This window comes from Aotus nancymaae, unplaced genomic scaffold, assembly GCF_030222135.1.
Source record: "Aotus nancymaae isolate 86718 unplaced genomic scaffold, 86718_ANA_hifiasm-v0.15.2.pri h1tg000028l, whole genome shotgun sequence".
In the NCBI taxonomy this organism is placed as follows: Eukaryota; Metazoa; Chordata; class Mammalia; order Primates; family Aotidae; genus Aotus; species Aotus nancymaae.
In genome coordinates this window covers 36,412,170-36,439,037 of record NW_026988441.1, presented here as the reverse complement: position 1 = coordinate 36,439,037, position 26,868 = coordinate 36,412,170, and the positions used below count along the sequence as shown (strand labels likewise).

At 48.0% G+C, this 26,868-nt stretch overlaps 1 protein-coding gene across 1 annotated transcript in view; it reads right to left on the bottom strand.

Moving 5' to 3' along the window:
- FBN3 (fibrillin 3) overlaps positions 1–26,868 on the bottom strand; it is an 88,374-nt gene that overhangs the window by 27,938 nt on the left and 33,568 nt on the right. Inside the window, exons 30-45 of the mRNA XM_064381962.1 lie at positions 20,947–21,069; positions 20,633–20,755; positions 20,061–20,186; positions 19,848–19,970; positions 18,630–18,752; positions 18,224–18,385; positions 17,154–17,222; positions 15,006–15,131; positions 12,773–12,898; positions 11,615–11,764; positions 6,049–6,120; positions 2,669–2,794; positions 2,262–2,387; positions 1,825–1,950; positions 1,347–1,463; positions 531–659 (exon numbers count right to left, since the gene is read on the bottom strand). Coding sequence (XP_064238032.1) covers positions 531–659; positions 1,347–1,463; positions 1,825–1,950; positions 2,262–2,387; positions 2,669–2,794; positions 6,049–6,120; positions 11,615–11,764; positions 12,773–12,898; positions 15,006–15,131; positions 17,154–17,222; positions 18,224–18,385; positions 18,630–18,752; positions 19,848–19,970; positions 20,061–20,186; positions 20,633–20,755; positions 20,947–21,069 — 1,947 coding nt within the window. The remainder of the gene's footprint in view (positions 1–530; positions 660–1,346; positions 1,464–1,824; positions 1,951–2,261; positions 2,388–2,668; positions 2,795–6,048; positions 6,121–11,614; positions 11,765–12,772; positions 12,899–15,005; positions 15,132–17,153; positions 17,223–18,223; positions 18,386–18,629; positions 18,753–19,847; positions 19,971–20,060; positions 20,187–20,632; positions 20,756–20,946; positions 21,070–26,868) is intronic.

The window sequence follows — 26,868 nt, the reverse complement described above, 5'->3', positions numbered from 1 at the left end:
ATGGTATCCATTTAGCGCTTCTACTATTCTTTGCTTATAGAATCTTACCTTTTCAAGACAGCTTCACCCTACACCACAAACTCCATACATAAAAACATAGTTTGATGTGCTGGTTTTATAATTATTTTATTTATTTATTTATTTTGACATAGGATCTTTTCTTGTTGCCCAGGCTGGAGTGCAGTGGTGTGATCATAGCTCACTGTAGCCTCAAACGCCTGGGCACAAGTGATCCTCCTGTCCCAGCCTCCTGAGTAGCTAGGACTACAGGCAGTAGCCATCACTCCTGGCTAATTTTAATTTCTTTGTAGAGACGAGGGCTCACTATGTTGCCCAGGCTGGTCTCAAACTCCTGGCCTCAAGCTATCCTCCCACCTCAGCCTCCCAAAGTACAGGCTATTATTTTTTTAAACCTTAAAATAAATGCTTGGGTAATAAATGGATCTATGCTCACCCAGAAGTACCAAACTATGGTACTTATGGAGCAGGGGGCTGGCTGAGATGCCTCTGAGCATCATAGGGAGACTCACCAACACAGTTCTTCCCATCAGCTGTGAGCTCAAAGCCATCCTTGCAAAGGCAATGGAAGGAACCAGCTGTGTTGAGGCACTGGCCAAATCGGCACACCTGCCCCACCAGAGTAGTACACTCGTCAAAATCTGTAGAGGGGAGATGGGCAGGTCAGGTCACCCACAAAACTTGAAAGGATCAAGCCTTCCTTGTACTTCTGTCCACAACTGAGTTGAGAGCATTGACTTCAACTTGAGTACTCAGTGTATAGACTGTGTATATTAACCTTCCACCTGCCTTATGAGGCAGGTGCTGATATTTTCTAATATAACCATGTAATACTATGAATTTGCCTCTAAGTGCTTCCTTAGCTGCATTCTATGTATGTTCATATGTCATGCTTTCATTTTCATTTTCATTTTCTTTCTTTTTTTTTTTTCTTTTAAGATGGAGTCTCACTCTGTCACCCAGGCTGGAGTGCAGTGGTGTGATCTCAGCTCACTGCAACCTCTGCCTCCCGGATTCAAGCAATTCTCCTGCCTCAGCCTCCTTAGTAGCTGGGACTACAGGTGTGCACCACCATGCCTGCCTAATTTTTTGTGTTTTTAGTAGAGATGGGGTTTCACCTTGTTAGCCAGTATGTATTTTCTTTTACTTCAATATATTTTCTAATTCTCCTTATGATTTATTTAACTATGGATTATTTAGGAGCACGTTATTTAATTTATAAATATTTGGGGACTTTCTGGGTATCTTTCTGTGATCAAGTTCTAGATTTACTTCCTTAGGTTCTGAGAACCTACTTTGTGGCCAGCCTGCCAACTGAGCTGACTCACCCACACAATCCCCATTGTGTGTCACTACAAAGCCAGGGAAGCAGAGGCAGTTGTAGGAGCCGATGATGTTCTTGCAGGTCCCATTTCCACAAGGCTGCCGGTCACATTCGTCGATGTCTGCAGAAGCAAAACCTGAGAGCCCAGCCCAGCTCACCCAGGGGATTGGGGGACTTGGGGAGTGAGAGACCAGCTGGACCTAGCCCTCCTCCCCTGCACCTAGCCCTACCTAGATGACTGAGCAGTGGCCCCTGAAGGTGAAGGCTGGGAAGTACCCCTGGTGTGATATATCACCTCATTTACAGACGGGAAAACTGAGGCACAGAGAGGCAGATCAGTCATTTACCCAATATCTTAATGTCAAGGCTCAAACTTGGATCTGTCTGTGAACTAGGATGGACAGAAACACCACTTCCATCCTTGGGGAGGTGTAGAACCCAGGCAGCCTGGCTTCAAAGGAGGGGGAAGATGAGGGTCTCACCCATACACAGGGTATGATCTGTAGAGGCCTGGAATCCACGGTGACACAGACAAATGTAGCTGCCTTCTGTGTCCATGCAGTCGCCATGGCTACAGACATTTGAGATCTCCTGACACTCATTCCGCCCTGGGGGTGCAGACAGCAAGGTGTCCCCAGGGCCCCCACCACACAGTGTTTGCCCGAGTTCTCCCCTACTGCAATAGGGAAGCCAGAACCTGCCTTGAAGTCCCCCACTCAAACTTCCACCAGGGGCATCAGGCTGTCAGCATGGACCTGGGCTCCCACTTCTATCACATCCTATTAGCACACTCTCAATACATTTCCCACCCCCCGAATAGTACAGATAAAGGGGAAGACCCGGACAGAGCCATACCCCACCTAAGTTCCCATGGCGACAGAGCCCAGCTCCTGCACCTCCTCCCAGGGATCCTGCTCACCCACACAAGCCCCGCCTGGTGACAGTTTGTACCCTCGGGTGCACTTGCAGCGGTAGCTGCCAGGGATGTTGATGCAGTCGGCATTCTGCTGGCAGGGACTCTCCCTGCTGCCACACTCATTGACATCTGGGCAAATACAGAAAAAGAGGTGGGGGTGACAGAGAAGCCCATCCTAACAGAATCAAACCTGAAACCCAATTCGCTGCTTCAGAGCAGGTGGTCTCTCTGGAAGCAGCCAGAGCTGGAGTGAAGGTGGTTATATGAGATGGAGGTCCTTGGAAAGGTGTTAGCCCATTATACAGATGGGGAAATGGAGGCTTACAGAGTGTTAGTGATGTGCCCAGATTGCACAGTGGGTGACATGCATCCCACCCAGACCCCAGGGCTGGGAACAGGGAGAGGTGCACCTTCACAAGCCAGCAGGATGCTGTTGTAGTTGAAGCCCATGGGGCACTCGCAGTGGAAGCTCCCGATCTGGTTGACGCAGATGCCATTGGCACAGATGGCGGGGATCTCCCCACACTCATCAATGTCTGCAGAGAGCATCTGCCATCAGGGGCAGCCCAGCCCCCTGGGACTTCCAGTGACCCTGAGCAAAGGGACCCACTAGTCCTGCAGTCTGGTTGAGGATGTTGTGACCACAAACCAGCACACATTCAAAAAAATCTTGCTGTGGCCGAAATACATTCACTCACACCAGAAAGAGATCAGGATGTGGGAGGACAGACAAGAGCAGAGAGAGAGTGTGTATTTTTCTCAATTGAAAATATACATTTCCTGACCCAGCAACCCTGCTGGAAAGTAACAGCCCTAAGTGTGAGCAGGACAGTGGTATGAGATGCTATTTAGCAAGAAACTGGAAACATCAATTGAATGCAGAGCAAAATATGGAATGTCTGTACCATGGAATATTCTTCAGCCTTATTAAGGAATAAAGCCCAGTAACACGTGACAACGTGGTTGAACCCTAAAAACATCCCGCTAGGAGAAATCAGATACAAAAGAACAAATACTGCATGACTGCATTTAAAGGAAACATCTAGAAATAGCAAATCAATAGAGACAGAAAGTCGATTTGTGGTTGCCAGGGGCAGAAGGGAAGGGGGAAAGGAAGTGACTGCTAATAGGCACGGGGTTTACTTTTGTGTGATGAAAATGTTCTAAACTTAGATAGAGGTGATGGTTGTGTAACACTGTGAATGTACTCAAAGCCACTGAATAGGGCACTTTAAATGGGTGACCTGTATGGTACATGAACTATATTTCAATAAAGCTGTTATATATAAACAACCTAAGTGTTCATCAGTGGGGGACTGGAAACAACCTAAGTGTCCATTAAAAGGGGACTTGAAACAACCTAAGTGTCAATCAATGGGGGACTGAAAACAATCTAAGTGTATATCAGTGGAGGACTGGAAACAACCTAAGTGTCCATCAAAGGGGAACTTGAAACAATGTAAGCGTCCATCAATGGGGGACTGAAAACAGTCTAAGTGTCCATCAGTGGGGGACTGGAAACAACCTAAGTATCCATCAATGAGGGATTGGAAACAACCTAAGTATTCATCATTGGGGGATTGTGATGAAAATGTTCTTTTTGTGTGATGAAAATGAGTTCTAAACTTAGATTGAGGTGATGGTTGCATAACTCTGTGAATGTATTCAAAACCACTGAATAGGGCACTTTAAATGGGTGAAGTGTGTGGTATGTGAATTATATCTTAATAAAACAGTTATATATAAACAATATAAGTGTCCATCCATAGGGGACTGGAAACAGCCCACCTATCTATCAATAGAGGACTAAAAACAACCCAAGTGTCCATCAAAAGGGGATCTGAAACAACCTAAGTGCCGGTCAGTGGGGACCTGGGATGTATCTGCACCATGAAACACTTCTAGGCAGGGCAAAGAGAGAGGCTGCATTGCAGATAGCAACCTGGCCATTTCCACAAGATACATTTTGGATGACAAAAGCAAGTTGTATCCAACATGTCAGATATTACATAATTTACGTAAAACGCCCCAGAAACCAACGCCGTACATTTTCAGTGGGGGACCTATTATGTAATGAAGGAAGAAAAAACTAGAAAGCAATACTCCAGCCATAAAACATAAGAACGTCCAGAGAGGGAGAAAGGGACAGAGTTTAGGTGGAGACGGGAGAAATGAGTTTTATTTGCCATGCTTGGAGTTTTTTTAAAAAAATAAGGAGAATATATTCAGAGGATTAAAACAAATGAAATTAAACAGTGCATGGTTGAAACTTGGCATGCAGGTGTTAAATTGTGCAATACCTCATTAGACTTAAAAAGGGAGCATTCTGGCTGAGCGAGGTGGCTCATGCCTGTAATCCCAGCACTGTGGGAGGCCGAGGTAGGTGGATCACTTGAGGTCAGGAGTTAGAGACCAGCCTGACCAACATGGTGAAACCCCGCCTCTACTAAAACACAAAAATTAGCCAGGCATGGTGGCAGGTGCCTGTAATATTAGCTACTCGGGGGGCTGAAGCAGGACAATCGCTTGAACCCAGGAGGTGGAGGTTGCAGTGAGCTGAGATCACACCATTGCACTCCAGCCTGGGCAATAAGACTGAAACTCCAACTCAAAAAAAAAAAAAAAAAAAAAGGATTGTGGGGAGCAATTTGACACAAACTACAGCCTAAGTGTCCATCAAAAGGGGACTTGAAACAATCTAAGTGTCCATCAATGGGGGACTTCAAAGAACCTAAGTGTCCATCAGTGGGGGACTGGAAACAATCTAAGTGTCCATCAAAAGGGGACTGGAAACAATCTAAGTGTCCACCAGTGGAGGACTTCAAACAAGCTAAGCGCCCATCAATGGGGGACTGGAAACAACCTAAGTGTCTATCAATGGGGGACTGGAAACAACCTAAGTGTCTGTCAATGGGGGACTGCAATTTGACATAAACTACAACACGGATGCACCTTGAGGACATTATGGTCAGTGAAATAAGCCAGACACAAAAGGACAAATCTTATGTGGTTCCACTCACAGGAGGTCCCTAGAATCATCAGATTCACAGAGTCAGAAAGTAGAATGGTGGGTTCCAGGGGCTGGAAGGGAGATGGGGAGTGATTGTTTCATGGAGACAGAGTTTCGGTTAGAGAAGATGAGAGAGTTCTGGAGATGATGGTGGTGATAGCTGCAAAACAATGCAAGCGTGCTTAATGCCACTGAACTGCACACTTAAAAATAGTTCAAATGGTAATTTTTTTTTTCTGGAGGCAAAGAAAAAAAAAATTCTCACTCTATCTCCAAGGCTGGAGGGCAGTGGTGAGATCTCGGCTCACTGCAATCTATGCTTCCTGGGTTCAAGCGATTCTCATGCCTCAGCCTCCTCAGTAGCTGAAATTACAGGATCCCGCCACCACGCCCAGCTAATTTTTGTATTTTTAGTAGAGACAGGGTTTCACCATGTTGGCCAGGCTGGTCTCAATCTCCTGACCTCAGGTGGTTCATCCACCTTGCCCTTCCAAAATGCTGGAATTACAGGCGTGAGCCACCGTGCCTGGCTCAAATGGTAAATTTTATGTTGCATATATTTTACCGTCATTAAAAAAAATGGATAACAGTTTAATAAAAATAGTGTCATTCTTTTTTTTTTTAAGTGTTTTTGAGGGCAGGATTCCTGGGGAGTTGAAGGTATGTGGGTTGAGGAGGAGGGAAGGATGGAAGGAGAAGAGCTGTGGTGAGGGGAGGGGTGGGAAGAAGCAGACCCCGGTGGGTGGGTGCCCAGAGACGGAACAGGGACTGCTCACTCACCAAGGGGCTTCCCCGTGTGGATGTCAATGGTGAATCCCGGGGCCTGGTTTCCGCACAGGATCTGGTAGTCAGCTGTGGAAAGGGGAACAGAGCTGAGTCTGGGGCTGCAGGCCTGATAGACTCCCCACCTGGAGGGGACACCTCATCCCTGGAGCCCAGCTCTCATGTGGCCACCTTGAACTTTTTTGGCTCTCCCCCCTTTCCCTCCTTCTACTTTTTTGTTTTTTTCTGAGACAAAGTCTCACTCTGTCACCCAAGTTGGACAGCTCACTGCAACCTCAACCTCCCCAGCTCAGGTGATCCTCCCACCTCAGCCTCCCAAGTGGCTGGGACGACAGGCATGTGCCACCACACCTGGCTAATTTTTGTATTTTTAGTAGAGACGGAGTTTCACTATGTTGCCCAGGCTGATCTCAAATTCCTGGGCTCGAGTGATCTGCAATCTGCCTACCTCAGCCTCCCAAAGTGCTGGGATTAGAAGTGTGAGCCCCTACACCTGGCGTCCTTCTTCCTCTTCGGCCAGCACTGGAGTAGAGGCTTTCCATCACACAGACAGGACGTCCCCCATCTGTTTCCTGTATGGGCACCACTAACCGTGCTCACCGTCCTCACCAGGAAATTCAGACTCAGTTTGAACCTCAAGACCTTCCTCCAAACCCACCCATGTCCCCACTTTCCCTCTACCTGGGACACCTGCATTCTCGCTGCACCAATGTATATGCACATCTGAATGCAACCTGTTCCACCATGACACCACACCTTTGTCCAGGCCGTTCCATCCGCTTAGAGCATCCTTCTCCCCTCACCTTCCCTAATGAAGCCCACTTGAGCCTTGAGGTCTCCAGGCAGTCAATGGGAGCCTCCCCCTGACTGGCCGCTCTGGCCCTGGGCAGTGAGTGGCACCACCTTTGGGCTTCCGGAGCAATTCACTCACCAATTAATTCCTGATAAAGATGCTACTCAGATGCTACCTGCCTGACATAATGCCCTGGTGGGGCTGTAGTTCCTGGAGCCGCCTACAGATGTGGGCAGGCACCTGGCCGGTGCCATGTTGCCACCTTTCCCTGGGTCCCTGTCCTAGCCCTTAATCGCACTTCTGCCTTTGTGATGAGACCAATCTCAGCAGCCCCTCGGCTGGTGTGGACTTAGCTGTGTCATATCCTACCTGCATGTCAGACTCAGAGGCACAAGATTGGGGCAGGTACCTAAGTCCCAGCACAGAACTTGTGGGTGGCATCTGATCTGTCTCAACGACTCCATGATCAGAACCGCCTGTGAGCAGCTTCCTCCCAGACCGCACAGCATGGCAGGAAGGGCTGAGTCCTCCTTAGACTCATTCCCTGGAACTCAGCACAGGGTCTGGCATTCAGAGATGCTCCACAATTATCCCTCCTTGTCAGACTGTGCGCTGGACTGAGCAATGTCCCCCTGATAATTCACATCCACTTGGAACCTCTGAATGTGACCTTATTTAGAAACAGGAGCTTTGCAGATATAATCAAGAGGAGGTTGTCCTGAAGTAGGGCGGGCCTCAAATCCAGGGACTGATGCTCCCACGAGAAGAGGACAGAGACCCTGGGAGAAGAAGCCATGTCACGACAAAGGTCCAGTGGGGGGCTGGAAACAACCTAGGTGTCTATCAGTGGGGGATGGAAAATAATAACTAAATGTTCATCAATAGGGGACTAGGAACAACCTAAATGTCTATCAATGAGGGACTTGGAAACAACCTGAGCGTCCATCAGTGGGGGACTGGAAACAACCTAAGTGTCCACCAGTGGGGGACAGAAAACAACCTAAATGTCCATCAATAGGGGACTAGAAATAACCTAAATGTCTATCAATGGGGAACTTGGAAACAACTTAAGAGTTTATCATTGGAGGACTGGAAACAAACTCAGTGTTCATCAGTGGGGTATGGAAAACAACCTAAGTGTCCATCAATAGGGAACTAGGAACAACCTAAATGTCTATCAATAGGGGACTAGAAACAACCTAAATGTCTATCAATGGGGAACTTGGAAACAACTTAAGAGTTTGTCATTGGAGGACTGGAAACAAACTCGGTGTTCATCAGTGGGGGATGGAAAACAACCTAAGTGTCCATCAATAGGGAACTAGGAACAACCTAAATGTCTATCAATAGGGGACTAGAAACAACCTAAATGTCTATCAATGGGGAACTTGGAAACAACTTAAGAGTTTATCATTGGAGGACTGGAAACAAACTCGGTGTTCATCAGTGGGGGATGGAAAACAACCTAAGTGTCCATCAATAGGGAACTAGGAACAACCTAAATGTCTATCAATAGGGGACTAGGAACAATTTAAATGTCTATCAATAAGGGACTTGAAAACAACCTGAGTTTATCATTGGGGGACTAGAAACAACCTAAATGTTCATCAGTAGTAGACTCAGAACAATCTGTCTATCTATAGGGGACTGGAAACAACCTAAGTGTCCATCAGTAAGGGACTGGAGGCTGGGTGAAGTGGCTCACACCTGTAATCCCAGCACTTTGGGAGGCCGAGGTGAGCAGATCACCTGAGGTCAGGAATTCCAGACCAGCCTGGCCAAAATGGTGAAACCCTGTCTTTATTATAAATACAAAAATTAGTCAGGCATGGCGGCACACACCTATAATCCCAGCTACTCAGGAGGCTGAGACAGGAGAATCGCTTGAAGCCAGGAGGCAGAGGTTGCAGTGAGCCAAGATCATGCCACTGCACACCAGGTTGTATGACAGAGCGAGACTCTCTTTAAAAAAAAAAAATAAGTGACTGGAAACAACCCCACTGTCCATGAGAGGCGGACTAGAAACAACCTAACTGTCCATGAGTGGCGGACTAGAAACAACCTAATTGTCCATGAGTCGCGGACTAGAAACAACCTAAGTGTCCAGTAGGGGACTGGAAACAACCTAAGTGTCTAGCAATGGGGAGCTGGAGACAATCTAAGCATCTATCAGTAGGAGACTGGAAACAAACTAAATGTCCATCAGTGGGAAACTGGAAACAACTTAAGTGTCCATCAGTAAGGGACTGGAAACAATCTAACTGTCCATCAGTGGGGGACTAGAAACAACCTAAGTGTCCATCGGTGGGGGACTGGGAACAACCTAAGTGCCTATCAATGGGGCACTGAAGACAATCTAAGCATCTATCAGTAGGAGACTGGAAACAAACTAAATGTCCATCAGTGGGAAACTGGTAACAACTTAAGTGTCCATCAGTAAGGGACTGGAAACAATCTAACTGTCCATCAGTGGGGGACTAGAAACAACCTAAGTGTCCATCAGTAGGGACTGGAAAGAACCAGCTATAAGCCAAGGAATGCCAAAGAACATCTGGAGCCACCAGAAGCTGGAAGAGGTAAGGAAGGATTCTCCACTAGAGCCTTACAGGGAGCATGGCCCTGCTAACACCTTGATTTCCGACATCTCCAGAACTTGGACAGAATAAATGTCTCATTTTTAGGTTTTATTTATTTATTTTTTGGAGACAGGGTCTTGCTATGTGGCCCAGGCTGGAGTGCAGTGGCATGATCTCAGCTCACTGCAACCTCTGCCTCCCAGGTTCAAGCAATTCTCCTGCCTCAGGCTCCCTAGTAGCTGGGACTACAGGCATGTGCCACCACGCCTGACTAATTTCTGTATTTTCAGAAGAGATGGGGTTTTGCAATGTCGGCCAGGCTGGTCTCAAACTCCTGGCCTCAGGTGATCTGCCCACCTTGGCCTCCCAAAGTGCCGGTATTACAGGCATGAGCCACTGCACCTGGACTTTTTTTTTTTTTTTAAGAGACAGAGTCAGACCAGGTGCGGTGGCTCATGCCTTTAATCCCAGCACCTTGGGAGGCCGAGGTGGGCAGAGCACCTGAGGCCAGGAGTTTGAGACTAGCCTCGCCAACACAATGAAACCCCCATATCTACTAAAAATAAAAAAATTAGTTGGATGTGGTGGTGCACACCTGTAATCCCAGCTATTTGGGAGACTGAGGCACAAGAATTACTTGAACCTGGGAGGCAGAAGTTGCAGTGAGCCAGGATCGTGCCACTACACTCTAGCCTGGGTGACAGAGTGAGCCTCCAACTCAAAAAAAGAAAAAACAGACAGGGTGTCACAAGGGCATGATCATAGCTCACTACAACCTCCAATGCCTGGACCCAAGTGATCCTCCCACCTCAGCCTCCAAAGTAGCTGGGATTACAGGCATGAGCCACAACATCAGGTTTTTAAAGCCACCTAGTTTGCAGTAATGTTCTGCAGCAGGCCTGAGAAATGAATACAGCTGTAAAGCCCTGGATGCCCCCTTCCCATCACTGCCCCACTCCTGCAGCTCTTTCTGGTGCCTGGGCTGGCTGCTAGATCATTCCAACAGGTCTCATTCCTGCTGTCAACACACTGCTGTTAGGTCCTGCCTCCAGGCCTTGGGTCCTGCTGTGCCCCTGCCCAGAACACCTTCCCTCAACCTGACCGATGTTTCCATCAGGGTCCCTATCTTGGCTCTGAGCTTCTCCAGGTCTTCCCCTTCCCCAGCCCAGGGGGTCTGTGGTCTCTCTAACCAGCTGTGCTTTCCTCCCTACCCTGGGACATTCACCAACCCCCTTCAACCCCACCTCACCCCACCCTCAGCTAGTACTGTGAGTCTTCAAGGGCCTTTCCCACCAATGAAAACTCCATTGATCCATCCTGAATTCTCAAAATCTACAAAATGGAAGAAAAGCTGCCTTGCCCACTTTAAAGTATCGCTTTCCATACATGGGGACTGACCGTTTGTCTGTGTCCCCACCTAAATCTCATCTTGAACTGTAGCTCCCATATCCTCACGTGTTGTGGGAGGGACCCGGTGGGAGGTAACTGAATCACGGGAGCAGGTTTTCCTGTGCTGTTCTCGTGATACTTGCGATAGTGAATAAGTCTCGTGAGATCTGATAGTTTTATAAAGGGCCATTCCCCTGCACATACTCCCTTGCCTGCCACCATGTAAGATATGCTTCTCCTCCTTCACCATCTGCCATGATTGTGAGGACTTCCCAGACATGTGAAACTATGAGTCCATTAAACCTCTTTTTTTTGAGACAGTCTTGTTCTGTCTCCCAGGCTGGAGTGCGGTGGCATGATCTCGGCTCACTGCAACCTCCACCTCCTGGGTTCAAGTGATTCTCCTGCCTGAGCCTCCCAAGCAGCTGGGATTATGGGCCTGCATCACCAGGCCCAGCTAATTTTTTTTTTTTTTTTTTGTATTTTTAGTAGAGACAGGGATTCACCACGTTGGACAGGCTTGAACTCCTGACCTCAAGTGATCCACCTGCCTCAGCCTCTCAAAGTGCTGAGATTACAGGCATAAGCCACCACGCCTGGCCAAACCTCTTTTTCTTCGTAAATTACCCCGTATCAAATATTTCTTCATAGCAGTGTGAGAATATACTAACAGAGGGACATAACTTCAACTTTCTGGTTCTCATCAGAACAAGGAGGATTAATCTAAGAGCCCTGAGAGCACTGTGTTTCCTTAACCTTAACAAGGAGAGGCCAGGCTAGGAGGAAGCTTGTGGGGGTTACTCACGGCTGGTGGGAGTGGGGCAGGCCTCACAGGGTCTATTCCAGGCCTGGCCAATGTTGTAGGAGCAGCAGCACATCTTCTGGGTCACATTGAAGGCCAGCTCATTTTGACAAGTGCCATTATAGTGCCGGAAGCAGACACTCTTCCTCATATCTGTAGTTGGGGTAAGAGAGAAGAACGTGGGTAAGGGTCACCTAAATCAGTGGAAGAGGGAGCCAAAGACATAGAAACTCATTCACTGATTCATTTGAAGATTACTGGCTTGGCTGGTTGTGGTCGCTCACGCCTGTAATCCCAGCACTTTGGGAGGCAGAGGCAGGAGGATCCCTTAAGGTCAGGAGTTTCAGACCAGCCTGGCCAATATGGCGAAACCCTGTCTCTACTGAAAATACAAAAATTAGCTGGGCATGGTGGTGCACACCTGTAATCCCAGCTACTTGGGAGGGTGAGACAGGAGAATTGCTTGAACCTGGGAGGTGGAGGGTGCAGTGAGCCAAGATTGCGCCACTGCATTCCAGCCTGGGCAACAGAGCAAGACTACATCTTAAAAAATCAAAAACAGCTGGGCGCGGTGGCTCACACCTGTAATCCCAGCATTTTGGGAGACTGAGGCAGGTGAATCACAAGGTCAAGAGATCAAGACCATCCTGGCTAACATGGTGAAACCCTGTCTCTACTAAAAATACAAAAATTAGCTGGGTGTGGTGGCAGATGCCTGTAGTCCCAGCTACTCAGGAGGCTGAGGCAGGAGAATCGCTTGAACCCGGGAGGCAGAGGTTTTAGTGAACTGAGATCATGCCACTGCACTTCCAGACTGGCAACAGAGTGAGACTCCGTCTCAGAAAAAACAACCATAACAACAACAACAAAAAGATTACGGCTTGGTGTCTCTCCCCCAACACACTTGGGGCGTCATTCAGTTTTTCAGCCTTGTTGATCAGGGTATAACCTGAGCAACTGTTCATGGCAGCTTTGGGCTGCAGCTTTGTTTACTGAAGCTTTGAGTCCTGCAGCTTTGTTTACTGCTACATATCAGCATTTCGTATATGAGGAGAGAAGCTTATCCTTCCTCTCCATAGGCGTGAAGGCTCCCAGCACTTCCTCCCACGCCCAGGTGCTGCTGCTGTGACTGCCAGTTCCCGAGGTCATCACGCTTCTTACCCATGCAGCTGTTGCCACCATTGACTTGGAGGTACTCTGCAGGGCAGACACAGGTGTAGTTCCCCAGCGTGTTGTAGCAGGTGCCAGGGCCACAGATGCCCGAGTGAGTGTAGCATTCATCAATATCTACAGGGAAAGGGGGGTGGAGGGGAGCAGCGGGCAGTGTCCAGGAATTGTCTGAATAACTCCCCGCCAGAGACCCAGCAAGGCCAGTTCACCAGGGACTTGAGTTTGGTTTCAAAATCAGCTTAAAATACACACATATCTTAGTGATGAAGAAAGACATAGTATGGGCCAGGTGTGATGACCCATGCCTGTAATCTCAGCACTTTGGGATGCTGAGACGGGAGGATCATTTGAGCACAGAGTTTGAGACCAATCTGGGCAAATAGCAAGACCCCATCTCTACTAAAAATTTAAAAAATTAGCTGGGCATGGTGGTGCATGCCTGCAGTCCCAGTCACTGGGGAGGCTGAGGCAGGAGGATCACTTGAGTTCAGAAGGTTAAGGTTGCAGTGCCCTGATCATGCCTCTGCACTCCAGCCTGGGTTCAGAATGAGATCCTGGCTCTAAAAAACAAACAAACGAAAACAATATGACATTAAGTGGGGAAAAAACAGTTTACAAAATAACCCCAGTGCTTTGGGAGGTCAAGTCAGGAGGATCATTTGAGGCCAAGAGTTTGAGACCAGTCTGGGTAACATAGTAAGGTCCCATGTCTACAAAAAATAAAAATTTAGCTGGGCATGGTGGCACACACCTGTAGTCCCAGCTACTTGAGAGGCAGAGATTGGAGGATCACCTGAGTCCAGGAGGCCGAGACTAGAGTGAGCTCTGATTATACCATTGCACTCCAGCCTGGACAACAGAGTAAGACAGCGGCTCTAAAAAAATTAATAAAAATAAAGCTGATGGTGATACTGCTTCTACTAGGAACAAAATGACCTGAGTTCATGAGTCAGTTTCATTATCACTAAGAATGGATCAACCATGTCTTCCTAATATGATATGATAGAAAGCAAGAACCTTATGGATAAAGTATTCTTTGGAAAAAGAATTGGATTCTCAATCTGATCAATACTCTAGTTCAGGGGCAGTAAACTTCTTCTGTAAAGGGCCGGATCATTTTGCTTTTGTGGACCAAACTACAGTGTGTCATGATTATTCAATCTGCCAGTGTAGCAAGAAAGCAGACAAACAATAGTAAACACACTGTGGCATCATTGGCTGTGCTCCAAGCAAATTTTACGTATGGACCCCTGGAATTCGAATTTTATATAACCCTTCCTTCCTCCCTTCCTTCCTTCCTTCCTTCCTTCCTTCCTTCCTTCTTTCCTTCCTTCCTTCCTCTTTCTTTCTTTCTTTCTTTCTCTCTCTCTCTCTTTCTTTCTTTCATTCATTCTGATAGGGTCTTGCTCTGTCACCCAGGCTGGAGTATGGTGGCACAATCACAGCTCACTACAGCCTCTACCTCCAGGGCTCAAGTGGTCCTCCTGCCTCAGCCTCCAAGTAGCTGGGATTACAGGCGTGAGTCACCACACTGAGCTAATTTTTTAATTTTTTGTAGAGACAAGGTCTTACCATGTTGTCCAGGTTGGTCCTGAACTCCTAACCTCAAGCAATCCTCCCGCTTCAGCCTCCCAAAGTACTGGGATTACCAGTGCGAGCCGCCACACACCCAGCCTTGAATTTCATATAATTTTCATGTGTCACAAAACATTATTCTTCTTTTGGTTTCTTCAACCATTGGAAAAAGATGTAATAAAGTGTTCTTAGCTAGCATGCAAAAATGGGTGGTGGAATATTAGCATGCTAAGAGTGATGTCACCAGAAACAGCAGAGCAGGGAACTCCAGGGCTCCATTCCTCCACAAAAGCAACTATTGAGCTGGCAAAAACAGACAAAAATCAACTTTTGCAGAACTCTGGAATCCAGTCAAAAGCTTACAATCACCAAAGACATGGTGAAGAAAGAAGCTGCTGTACTTCGGCAAGAGAGTGTCGTGGCGTTTTTAAGGGCCTGCCTACCATCCCCCATGCCACAGATCCACAGCAGCCACGAACATCTTAAAAGCAGCAAGAGGGAAGTGACAGATCATGACAAAGGGGGAAGCAGGGGAGCAAAAGCCTTTCCATGAGGCCTTTCCTCCTCGACCCTCGTGAGGCTTAGAAGGGCAGGAAGGCAGGGAGAGAGGGCAAGAGCCTGACCCACCCCAAAGGCAGTCCGTGCTCACCCTCACAGATGCGTGTGTGCTCACGGAGGTGGTAGCCAGGTGGGCACTCACACTGGAAGCTGCCAAAGGTGTTGACACAGTCACCCCCCTGACACAGCCCTGGCAGCTCTTGGCACTCGTCGATGTCTGTCAGGAAGTTAGGAAGCCATGCTTGGGAGCTAAACCCGTGTAGAGGACTTAGGGGGCACCCACACCATGCTCTGGGATGTCCAGGTCCCTCTCGAGGATCCCCAAGACCTGTCCCATGGCTGATTGACATTTGAAGGGTCTATCTGGATGGCTGGACACAGACTCTCTTGAGTTAATGTTACCCTAAATTCAACTCCATTCCCTTCATCTGTTAGTCCATTCTCCCGTCCACCACATGGTTTTCTCTAGATAGAGGAATAGATAGCCTTCTTCCTCCAGATAGAGGATAGTCTTCTCCAACCTCATCACTCCCTATGGAAAGGATGGATGGGAGGATGGATGAATGGATGGATGTGTGGATGGATGCATGGACATGAAAACAGTGGATGGGTAAATAAGCAAGTGGTTAATGAATGAGATGATGAGTGGATGGATAGGAAGGTAGATGGATAGGTGAGTAGATAGATAAATGGGTGAATGGGTGGATAAGTGGATGGATGCATAAATGGAGGATGGGGGATGAATGGATGAATAGATGCGGGATGGAAGATGGATGGAAGGGTGGATGAATGGAGGGAATAGAAAGGGAGTAGGGAACGGATGGATGGGAGAAGTGTGGATGAATGAATGGATGGATGGATGTATTGAGGATGGATGGGTAAATGGGAGATAGATGGATGACTGAATAGATGGATAAAAGAATGATAGATAGATGGGTGGGAGATGGATGGGAGAATGGGAAATAGGTTAAGGATGGACAGATGGTGGCTAGATGAAGAACGGGGAATGGATGGATACAAGAATAGCAGAGGGATGAGTGGGGGATGGATGAATGGGTGGATGGAGCATGGTTGGATGGAAGGATGGAGGGATGGATGGAAGGAAGGATGAATGGAAGGATGGATGAATGAGTAGATAAAGGATAGTTGGATGGGAGTTTAGAAGGAAGGACAGATGAATGGGAAGATGGAGGATGGTTGGGTGGAAGGATGGATGGATGGAAGGATGGGTGGATGGAAGGATAGACAGAAGGATGGAGAATTGATGAAGGGTGGGGGATAAATGGGTGAATGGATGAATAGAAGGATAGGAGAGGAATGAGTGGGGGATGGATGAATGGGTAGATGGAGGATGGTTGGATGGGTGGAAAGATGGATAGATGAAAGGATGGGTGGAAGGATAGATGAATGGATGATGGATGGAAGGATGGGTGGATGGAAGGAGGAATGGACAGAAGAATGGGAGATGATGCAAGAATGAGGGATAGACGAAGGATGGGGGATGAATGGGCGAATAGGTGGATGGATAGGATAGGAGAGGGATGAGTGGGGGTTGAATGAGTGGGTAGATAGAGGATGGTTGGATAGAAGGATGGAAGGAAGGATGGATGAATGGGTACATGGAGGATGGCTGGATGGAAGGATGGATGGAAGAATGAGCAGAAGGATAGATGGATGGATGGAAGGATGGATGGATGGATGAATGGGTGGAAGGATAGATGAATGGGTGGAAGGATGGATGGATGGATGGATGGATGGATGGATGGATGGATAGATGGATGGATGGATGGATGGATAGATGGAAGGATGGATGGATGGATGAATGGGTGGAAGGATGGATGAATGGGTGGAAGGATGGATGGATGGATGGACAGATAGATGGAAGGATGGATGGATGAATGGATGAATGGGTAGGAGGATGGATGAATGGGTAGAAGGATGGATGGATGGAAGGATGGGTGGATGGAAGGATGAATGGACAAAAGAATGGAGGATGGATGGAAGAATGGAGGATGGATGAAAGGATCAAAAAACCAAGTGGAAGAAATGGCTGAAAGAATAGATAAAAAATTCAACGCAAACTGAAAGCATGCTGTGGTCCTGCTGCCCAGCCTCCACGTGGGAAGCTCTGCCCCATCCCAGGACAAGACCGCCCAACTCTGCACTTTGGTGAGGTGGAGATGAGAGAAAAGTCAGTCTCTAGGCAGACCGATGGGTGGATGGTCTGCCAGGAACTCACCTTCCAGAATTACAGTGACGGGGTTAGGCCGGAAGCCTTCACCACCCGGGCACAGGGTTCTGTACTCAGCTGTAAGGGAAACAGGCTCCTGTTAGGTGGGGTATTTGGGCAAAGCTTAGGGGAAACAGGGGACAACAGCAGGAAGCCTAAAGAGGACTCAAGAGTGGGCCCCCATCCTTCTACTGTACTAACCTCATTCTCATATCTCTTTAGCTTCTTAGGGCCAAGAGACTTTGGCCAGTCCTGACACTGCTTGTGCGTGTGTGTGTGTGTGTGCATGTGTGTGTGCATGTGCATGTGTGTGTGTAAATGTGGGTTCCCATTCAACATGTGAGCAGATGAGTCACACGGCAATGGCTGGGGGTAGGAAGGATAGAAGATGATTCCTTCTGATCCAAAACCATATCCTAGTGTAACTGCAAGTTTTCCCCAGGCAAGGAAGACCCTGGACATTCACACACACACACATACACACACACACACACACACACACACACACACCTGAATAGATGGGCAGGTACCTCCCTGTTTCATACCTGAGGCTTTTGCACATACCGTTCTCACTGCATTGCACATCATTCCCCCTACTCTGCTAGGAAAACTCCTACTCATCCTTCAAAACCTCACTCAAGCCTCCTCCCCTGGAAAGCCTTCCCTTACCCTCTTCTCTACAGCTTTCTCCTGAGCTATGGCTATGCCTCAAAAAAAAACCCTTAAGACAGCTCTGCTCTCATAGTCCTGAAACTGGTGGTTTAAGGCTAAGGGAGAAGCAGCGTGCAGAGGCTGTGGCTCATCCTTCTCTGAGTCTCCAGTCCCTAGCAGATGACACAGAGGAACTCTCAATGTTTGTTGACTGACCAAGTGATCAAGTTACTATAAACACAGAGAATTTACAGAAAACCACCTTGGAGAGAGGCCCAGCCAATGAACTACCAAGAGTACCCTGTGTGACACAGGATGAGCCCCCTCCTTCTCCAGTTCTCAGTTTTCCTGTCGCCTAAGGACCCCCCCATTAGCAGAGATGACCCCCTAAGCTCCCAGGCCTCGGTGGCTCAGGTTACAGTGCTCACTGGTGTTGGTCACAGGACACAGCTCACAGGGGTTGCCCCAGGCCTGGCCCAGGGAGCAACAGCAGGAAGCCCGGGAGACACCAACTCCGATCTCAGCACTGCAGGAAATGCCGCCATCCCCTCGGTCATGCGTCTCCAGGAAACAGTTTCCGACCCGAGTGTCTGAACAGGCCGAAGAAGGGGATGGTTAGCAGGTGTCGGGGGGAAAGCTGTATGTGTGTGTGTGCATGTATACTTCTGTTTCAACAGGTGACAAGGACAACCACTCTTGCTGGATACCAGCAGATGTCCCGTTTGTCGGGAGCAGGTAGATTTGAACACATTGACATCCGAGTTAACTCAGAGGGCAGTCCCACCCACCTCTGCTGACCCCGGAACCCTGATCTGGAGCTGAGCATGGACTCACCCACACAGCCCACTCCGCTGGGGTTCAGCTCAAAATCCTGGGGGCAGCTGCAGAGGTAGCTGCCGGGGGAGTTAATGCACACGCCGTTGATGCAGTTCACTGGGTCTGCACATTCGTTGATGTCTGTGGGGAGGAGGCGAGGTCCTCAGCAGGAAGCCTTCCCCCGGCCCCCCTCCCTCCTGGCTTCATCCCAGGAAACTGTAGCCCTCGCTCAAGGTCAACTTCTGGGCACTAGATTGTGGGACAATGTCATGTCCTTTTCTAAGAAGAAACATAAAGGGACAGGAGCCTCCAGTCTGTCCTGTCCCCTCCAGCCCCATTCCCTCTCCTGCACCGTTCTGCTTGGCAGTTTTGCTCATTGAACTCTGCCTGCTCTGGGTTCCATACAGTCAACATATGAAAACTGTATCTATTTTATTTACTTAATTTATTGATGTTTAGAGACAGGGTCTTGCTGTGTTGTCCAGGCTGGAGTGCAGTGGTGCAATCATGGCTCACTGCAGCCTCAAACTCCTGGGCTCAAGGGATCCTTCTGCCTCAGTCTTTGAAGTAGCTGGGACTGCAGGTGTGCCCCACAATGCCCAGCTAATTTTTTGTTTTTGTTTTTTAGAGATGGGGTCTCACTGTGTTGCTCAGTCTGGTCTCCAACTCCTGGCCTTGAGTGATCCTCCCACCTCAGTCTCCCAAAGTGCTGAGATTATGGGCATGAGCCACCACACCCAGCCAAAACCCATAGAGTGAAAATACTTTCCAACCATGAGGTAGCAAACTCCAAGCTGTAGACCAAATCTGGTCTACCACCTGTTTGTGTCAATAAAGTTTTATTGGCACAGGGGCCACATTCATTCATTTATGTATTGCCTGTGGTTGCTTTTGAGCTACAATGGCAGAGTTAAATCATTATGACAGAGACTGACCATGTGGTCTGCAAATCCAAAAATATTTACCATCTGCCCATTTCTAAAACACGCAGAGGTGGGAGACCCTTTTGGCATCTTGGGTGGAGCGGCCACTTTAATCACTGAACTTATTCAGCAGGGGAACAGGAACAGGAAACGATGGGGACATGGCAAGCGCCCCTCCCCGCCCCCACCGCCCCCACCAAGACTTAGGGGGGGATGCTTGAGAAGAGATCTGAGCACAGTGAGGGAGCAAGCCACGTCCCCTGCCCCAACTCCTGGTCTCTCCTCTCTCCTTCCAGCCCAGATGAGCTCATACCTGTGCAGTTGCTACCCCCTCGGTCCAGTTCGTAGCCACCATCGCAGATGCAACGGAACATTCCAGGCAGGTTCTCACAGCTCCCGAACGCACAGAGGTTTCCTTGCGTACACTCGTCCACATCTGCGGGGACCCTGGGTCAGCCTGCCCCACCCAGAGTCTGCGGCAGGGACCCACCCACTCTGTCCTCTGCCCTGTTGGGCCCAGTCTCACCCTGGCAGGCCCGGTGATCCTCAGTGGGGTCGAAGCCCATCTCACATTCGCAGCGGTACCCACCAGGCACATTGAGGCACTGTCCATTGTCACAGAGGTCCATGTTCTCGGCACATTCGTCCCTGTCTGAGGGATCCCAAGATGCAGAGGGCTGGAGGCTGGTGGGCCAGCACCCACACAGGGTGGGCAGGAGGCTTCAGTCACTGGAACACTTTGCTGTCACACAGAGTCCCAGGCAAGTAGTTCTGGGGACTCCGTCCCTGACTCGGGGGTGGGAGGCAGGTAGGGAAGGGAGAGGTGGTTTGGGCCCTTGGGCTCCAGAGGGGACCCAGTCACTCTGGATCCAGGGAGGAAGGCAGCCAGGAAGTAAGTGTCCCGTGTATTTAAGGGTTCCAGGGAGCCATGGGCAGGCAGCAGCACCCCTGGGCTGAGGACACAGCCTCTCCAGCACCCATGGAGCAATGAGTGAGTCAGAAGGAGTCAGGAGGTTGAGTGGCCATGGCAGGCACCATGAATTGAGCCCCTGTGGCTGTCCCTCTGGGGCCCCTGCCCTCCCACGCCCCCAGTCTCACCTTCGCAGGAGAAACCATCTCCAGCAAAGCCCTGGAGGCAGGTGCAGCGGTAGGAGCCAGGGACATTTTGACAGTTGCCTCTCGGGCTGCACCGGTGCTCCCAGGAGATGCATTCATCCAGGTCTGCAAGAGACGGAGCCCAGACCTCTCACCCCATAGTATGTGCATTGGGTGGGGGCAGAAGGAAGAAGGACCCTCCAAACCTCCAACCCTGACTCCCCCACTGCAGACACCCCTGGACCTCACCCTCCCACTGCCTTGTCCCCGACCTACCTCTTCTGCTTTGCCCTGACTCCTTGACCCCAGGTACTCACCATGACATTCGAAGCCATCCCCCACCCAGCCTGGCAGGCACCTGCAGCTGAAACTCCCCGGGATGTTGAGACAGGAGGCGTGGCTGTCACAGTTCTGCCCTCCAACCTCGCATTCATCCACATCTAAAGGGAGAGGAGGCACAGTGGCGAGACCCAGTCCCAGGAGCAAAGAATTGGTACAATAGCAGCTGAAAGGGCAGGGACTCTTCTACTCTAGGGGAGAGCTGGCCCAGAAAGCCTCCTCCCACCTACCCGGGGGCTTCCATCTTTACCCAGAGCCCAGAGGAAGACTCCCAAACCTAACAGGCATGACTCCCAGCAACCCTCAGAAATGGTCTGAAATAGCAGCACGAGAGACTTGGGTTAGACATTAAGAGTGCCTGTCTGGGCCGGGCGCGGTGGCTCAAGCCTGTAATCCCAGCACTTTGGGAGGCCGAGGCGGGTGGATCACGAGGTCAAGAGATCGAGACCATCCTGGTCAACATGGTGAAACCCCGTCTCTACTAATACAAAAAATTAGCTGGGCATGGTGGCGCGTGCCTGTAATCCCAGCTACTCAGGAGGCTGAGGCAGGAGAATTGCCTGAACCCAGGAGGCGGAGGTTGCGGTGAGCCGAGATCGCGCCATTGCACTCCAGCCTGGGTAACGAGCGAAACTCCGTCTCAAAAAAAAAAAAAAAAAAAAAAGAGTGCCTGTCTGAATGAACACGCCCGATTTCCAAGCCATGATTTCCCTGTGCAGCAGCGTTTCCAATCCAGAGTCAATTCTGCATCACCCTTATAATCTCTGCCATGTTCAAACCTGAGTGAGCTACTGTCACTCAACCTTTCTTTAGCACACTTCTTTTTCCCTGACATACATATGTTTTAAAAGACGATTTTGGATCAACGTAAACAACCTCTAGGAAGTCATGGGCTTGATGCTCTGTTATGTAACGTTTGTTTCTAATACACACGAAAATAACCATGTAACTGGAGTGGACAGAATTATGTCCCCTTAAAAGGTATGTTCAAGTCCTAAACCCTGCAACCCGTGAATGTGACCTTATTTGGAAACAGGGTTTTTGTAGATGTAACTGTTTAAGATGAGGTCATCCGGATTAGGATAGGCTCTGATCCTGTGAATGGTGTTCTTCCCAGAAGGCTGTGTAGCCAGATGGCTCACACCTGTAATCCCAGCTACTCGGGAGGCCAAGGTGGGAGGATTGCTTGAGGCAAGGAGTTTGAGACCAGACTGGGCGACATAGCGAGACCTGTTTCTACAAAAACACTTTTTTTTTTCCCTGAGGCATGGTTTCACTCTGTCACCCAGTCTGGAGTGCAGTGCAGTGGTACAATCATAGCTCACTGCAGCCTGGATCTCCTGATCTTAAGCAATCCTCCAGCTCCACCTCCTGAGTTGCTAAGACTACAGGTGAGCACCACCATGCCTGGCTGATTTTTTAAAATTTTTAATGAGACAAGGTCTTGCTATGATGCTCAGGCTGGTCTCGAACTCCTCAGCTCAAGCAATCCTTCCACTTTGATCTCCCAAAATGCTGGCATTACAGAAATGAGTCACCATGCCTGATCATCAAAAAATTTTTAAAAAATTAGTTCAGCATGGTGGCATATACCTGTAGTTCCAGATTCTCAGGAGGCTGAGGTGGGAGGATTGCTTGAACCCAGGAGTTTAAGGCTATGAACTAGTTCATGAGCTATGATCACACCACTGCACTATAGCCTGGGCAACACAGCCAGAGTTCATCTTTAGAAATTAGATACTGCTGGGTGCAGTGACTCGGCTGAAAATTACTTGAGTCCAGGAGTTCAAGACCAACCCAGGCAAAAAAGTAAAACCCTAGAGAGATCCAAGATGGCTGATCACTAGCAGCTCAGGATTGTAGCTCTCAGTGAAAGTGCAGAGAACGAGAGGACGCCACACTTTCAGACGAATTTTTGTTGCTCATGGACCAGGAGATTCCCAGCAGAGGAGCCCCACGGGCCGCTAGCACGACTCTTGTGGCTGACGCGGCAGTTCTTGGTGCAGAGTGAGAGGGACTGGGTCCCCTTTTGGCCGATGTTGTTTGGAGCTCTGGGAAGACAGAGTCACCTATTCAGCTGATTGAAGGACAGACTCAGGAAGGGAGCTAGACCAGAGATTCCCAGGCAGAAAAGCACCATCAATCTTAACACCGCTGTTTTGGCCAGCGCAGTGGATTGCTCAGATTTCGGCGCTGGGAATCAACAAGTTGGATGTCCACTCAGAGACCTAATTTGAAAGTTGGTAATCATAAAGATGACAGGTGGATAAAGTTACAATGATGGGAAGAAACCAGCGTAAAAGGCTGAGGATACCCAAAATCAGAATGCCTCTCCCTCTACAGGGGATCACAGTTCCTCATCAGCAACGGAATAAGGCCTGATGGAAAATGAGTGCGTTCCATTAACAGAAGTAGACTTCAGAAGGTGGATGATAAGAAACTTCTGTGAATTAAAAGAACTTGTTCTAACCCAATGCAAAGAAACTAAGAACTTTGAAAAAAGGTTTGACGAAATGCTAACGAGAATAGACAATTTAGAGAGGAATATAAGTGAATTAATGGAGCTGAAAAACACAACACGAGAACTTCGTGAAGTATGCACAAGTTTTAACAGTCGAATTGATCGAGCAGAAGAAAGAATATCAGAGGTCGAAGACCAACTTAATGAAATAAAACGAGAAGTCAAGATTAGAGAAAAAAGGATAAAAAAGAATGAGCAAAGTCTCCAAGAAATATGGGACTATGTGAAAAGACCTAATCTACGTTTGATAGGTGTACCTGAATGTGATGAAGAGAATGAATCCAAGTTAGAAAACACTCTTCAGAATATTATTCAGGAAAACTTTCCCAACCTAGTAAGTTAAGACAATATTCAACTCCAGGTAATACAGAGAACACCACAAAGATATTCCTCAAGAAGACCAACCCCAAGGCACATAATTGTCAGATTCGTTAGGGTTGAAATGAGGGAGAAAATACTAAGAGCAGCCAGAGAGAAATGTCAGGTTACTCACAAAGGGAAACCTATCAGACTTACAGCAGATCTCTCAGCAGAAACCCTACAAGCCAGAAAAGAGTGGGGGCCAATATTCAACATCCTTAAAGAAAAGAACTTTCAACCCAGAATTTCATATCCAGCCAAACTAAGCTTCACAAGCGAAGGAAAAATAAAATCTTTTGCGAACAAGCAAGTACTTAGAGATTTCACCATTACCAGACCTGCTTTACAAGAGCTTCTGAAAGAAGCACTACACATATAAAGGAACAACCAGTATCAGCCTTTCCAAAAATATTCCAAAAATATATCAAAAAGTAAACAGCATTAACATAATGAAGAACTTACATCAACTAATGGGCAAAACAGCCAGCTAGCATCAAATGGCAGTATTAAACTCATATATGTTATTAACTGGATAAAAAGACAAAACCCATTGGTATGCTGTATCCAGACCCATCTCACATGCAACGACTACAAAGACTCAAAACAAAGGGACGGAGGAAGATTTACCAACCAAATGGAGAGCAAAAATAAATAAATAAATAAAAAGCAGGAGTTGCAATTCTCACCTCTGATAAAATAGACTTTAAAGCAACAAAGATCAAAAGAGGCAAAGAAGGCACTATTAGACTGATCAACGAGATAGAAAATTAACAAGGACATCCAGGACTTGAACTCAGACCCGGAACAAGTAAACTTAATAAACATTTATAGAACTCACCACTTCATATACACAAAACACACATTCTTATCAGTACCATATCACACCTATTCCAAAAGTGACTACATAATTGCAAGTAAATCACTCCTCAATAATTGCATAGCATTTCATAGGTTTAAATGAAATATCGGTTGGCTGCTTGTTTGTTATTTTCTTCCCTTATTCCTTCCTGTCTCCATTGTTAAGCACAATTATTGGCATAAAAGAGGTTTTCAATTCCCATTTTTAGACTGCATTCTAGCCTTGGCAATAAAGCAATACTCCCGTTCTCTCTCCCTCTTTCTCTTCCTTTTTCTTCCTCTTCTTCATTCTTTTTTTTTCTCTTTCTTTCTTCCTTTTTTCTTTTTTCTTAAAAAAAAGATTCTATGTTCAATCCTCTTCATGTCTTACTGTAAACATTCCCTCTGGCATTCACATTCAAAGCTGCAATAATATCTCTAGCTCAGACTTACTTTTGAGTCTGGAAAGAAGAGTCTTGCCTGTCAGACAACTCCACTTGGGGAAAAAAAAAAAGGAAAACCCTATCTCTACAAAAAAAAAAAAAAAAAATTAGCGAGGTGTGGTGGGAAGCTGAGGTGGGAGGATCACCTGAGCCTGGAGAGGTGAAGGCTGCAGTGAGCTGATTGCCTCACTGCACTCCAGCCTGGGAGACAAAGTTAGACACTGTCTCAATAAATAAATAAATAAATAAAAATGAAATAAATATAAAAAAATGAAAAATAAAAAAATAGATATACAGAGGGAAGAAGGCCTTCTGAAGATGGAGATAGAGACTGGAATGACGCATCTACCAGCTGAGGAACGCCAAGGAGGTATGGAACGGGTTCTCCCTCTGCACCCCAAGAAGGCACTGACTCTGAAGACACTTTGATTTCAGACTTCTGGCTTCCAGAGCTGTGGCCTGAGCTGCAGTAAAGTGGCGCGAACTTGGCTCACTGCAACTTTTGCCTCCCAGGTTCAGGCGATTCTCCTGCCTCAGCCTCCCAAATAGCTGAAACTACAGGTGTGCCCCACCACACCTGGCTAATTTTTTTTTGTATTCTTAGTAGAGACAGTGTATTGCCATGTTGGCCAGGCTGGTCTTGAACTCTTGACCTCAGGTGATCCACCCACCTCAGCTTTTCAAAGTGCTGGGATTACAGATGTGAGCCACCCTGCCCAGACTAATTTTCAAAATTTTTGGCTGGGCGCAGTGGCTCACGCCTGTAATCCCAGCACTTTGAGAGGCCAAGGTGGACAGATCACCAGAGGTCAGGAGTTTGAGATCAGCCTGACCAATATGGAGAAACTCTGTCTCTACTAAAAATACAAAAAAAAAAAAAAAATTAGCTGGACCTGGTGGCACATGCCTGTAATCTCAGCTACTCAGGAGGCTGAGGCTGGAGAATTGCTTGAACCCAGGAGGTGGAGGTTGTGGTGAGCCAAGATTGCACCATTGCACTCCAGCCTGGGCAACAAGAGTGAGACTCCATCTAAAAAAAAAATTTTTTTTTTAAATGGAGACGCGGTTGCTGTCTCTATTAATGTTGCGATATGGCCATGTTGCCCAGGCTGGTCTCAAACCCATGGGCTCAAGCAATCCTCCCGCCTTGGCCTCCCAAAGTGCTGGGATTACAAGTGTGAACCACCTTGCCTGGTGGAGAATCAATTTATTTCTTTTCTTTTGAGACAGGGTCTCACTCTGTCACCCAGGCTGGAGTGCAGTGGCACTATCTTGGCTCACTGCCACCTCCACCTCCCAGGTTCAAATGATTCTCCTGCCTTAACCTCTCGAGTAGCTGGGATTACAGGTATATGCAACCATGTCCGGCTATTTTTTGTATTTTTAGTAGAGACGGGATTTCACCATGTTGGCCAGGCTGGTCTTGAACTCCTGACCTCAGGTGATCCACCTACCTCAGCCTCCCAAAGTGCTGGGATTACAGGCGTGAGCTATACCGTCCCTGGCCTAAGAATCAATTTCTAAGCAACCAATCGTGTCAGCATTTGTTATGGCAGCCACAGGGAACTAATGCAGTCACTATTCAAATGTTTAAGTGTTCATCCTTGTATCACATAAAAATTTTCAGGCATTCACATTTCAGAAATGCTGCTGCAGACACTTGGGGTTTCCCCTGCTGAGCTGTTCAAGGGGACCCCAGGGCACCGTATAGGACTATATAATCCCAGTTACTTGGGAGT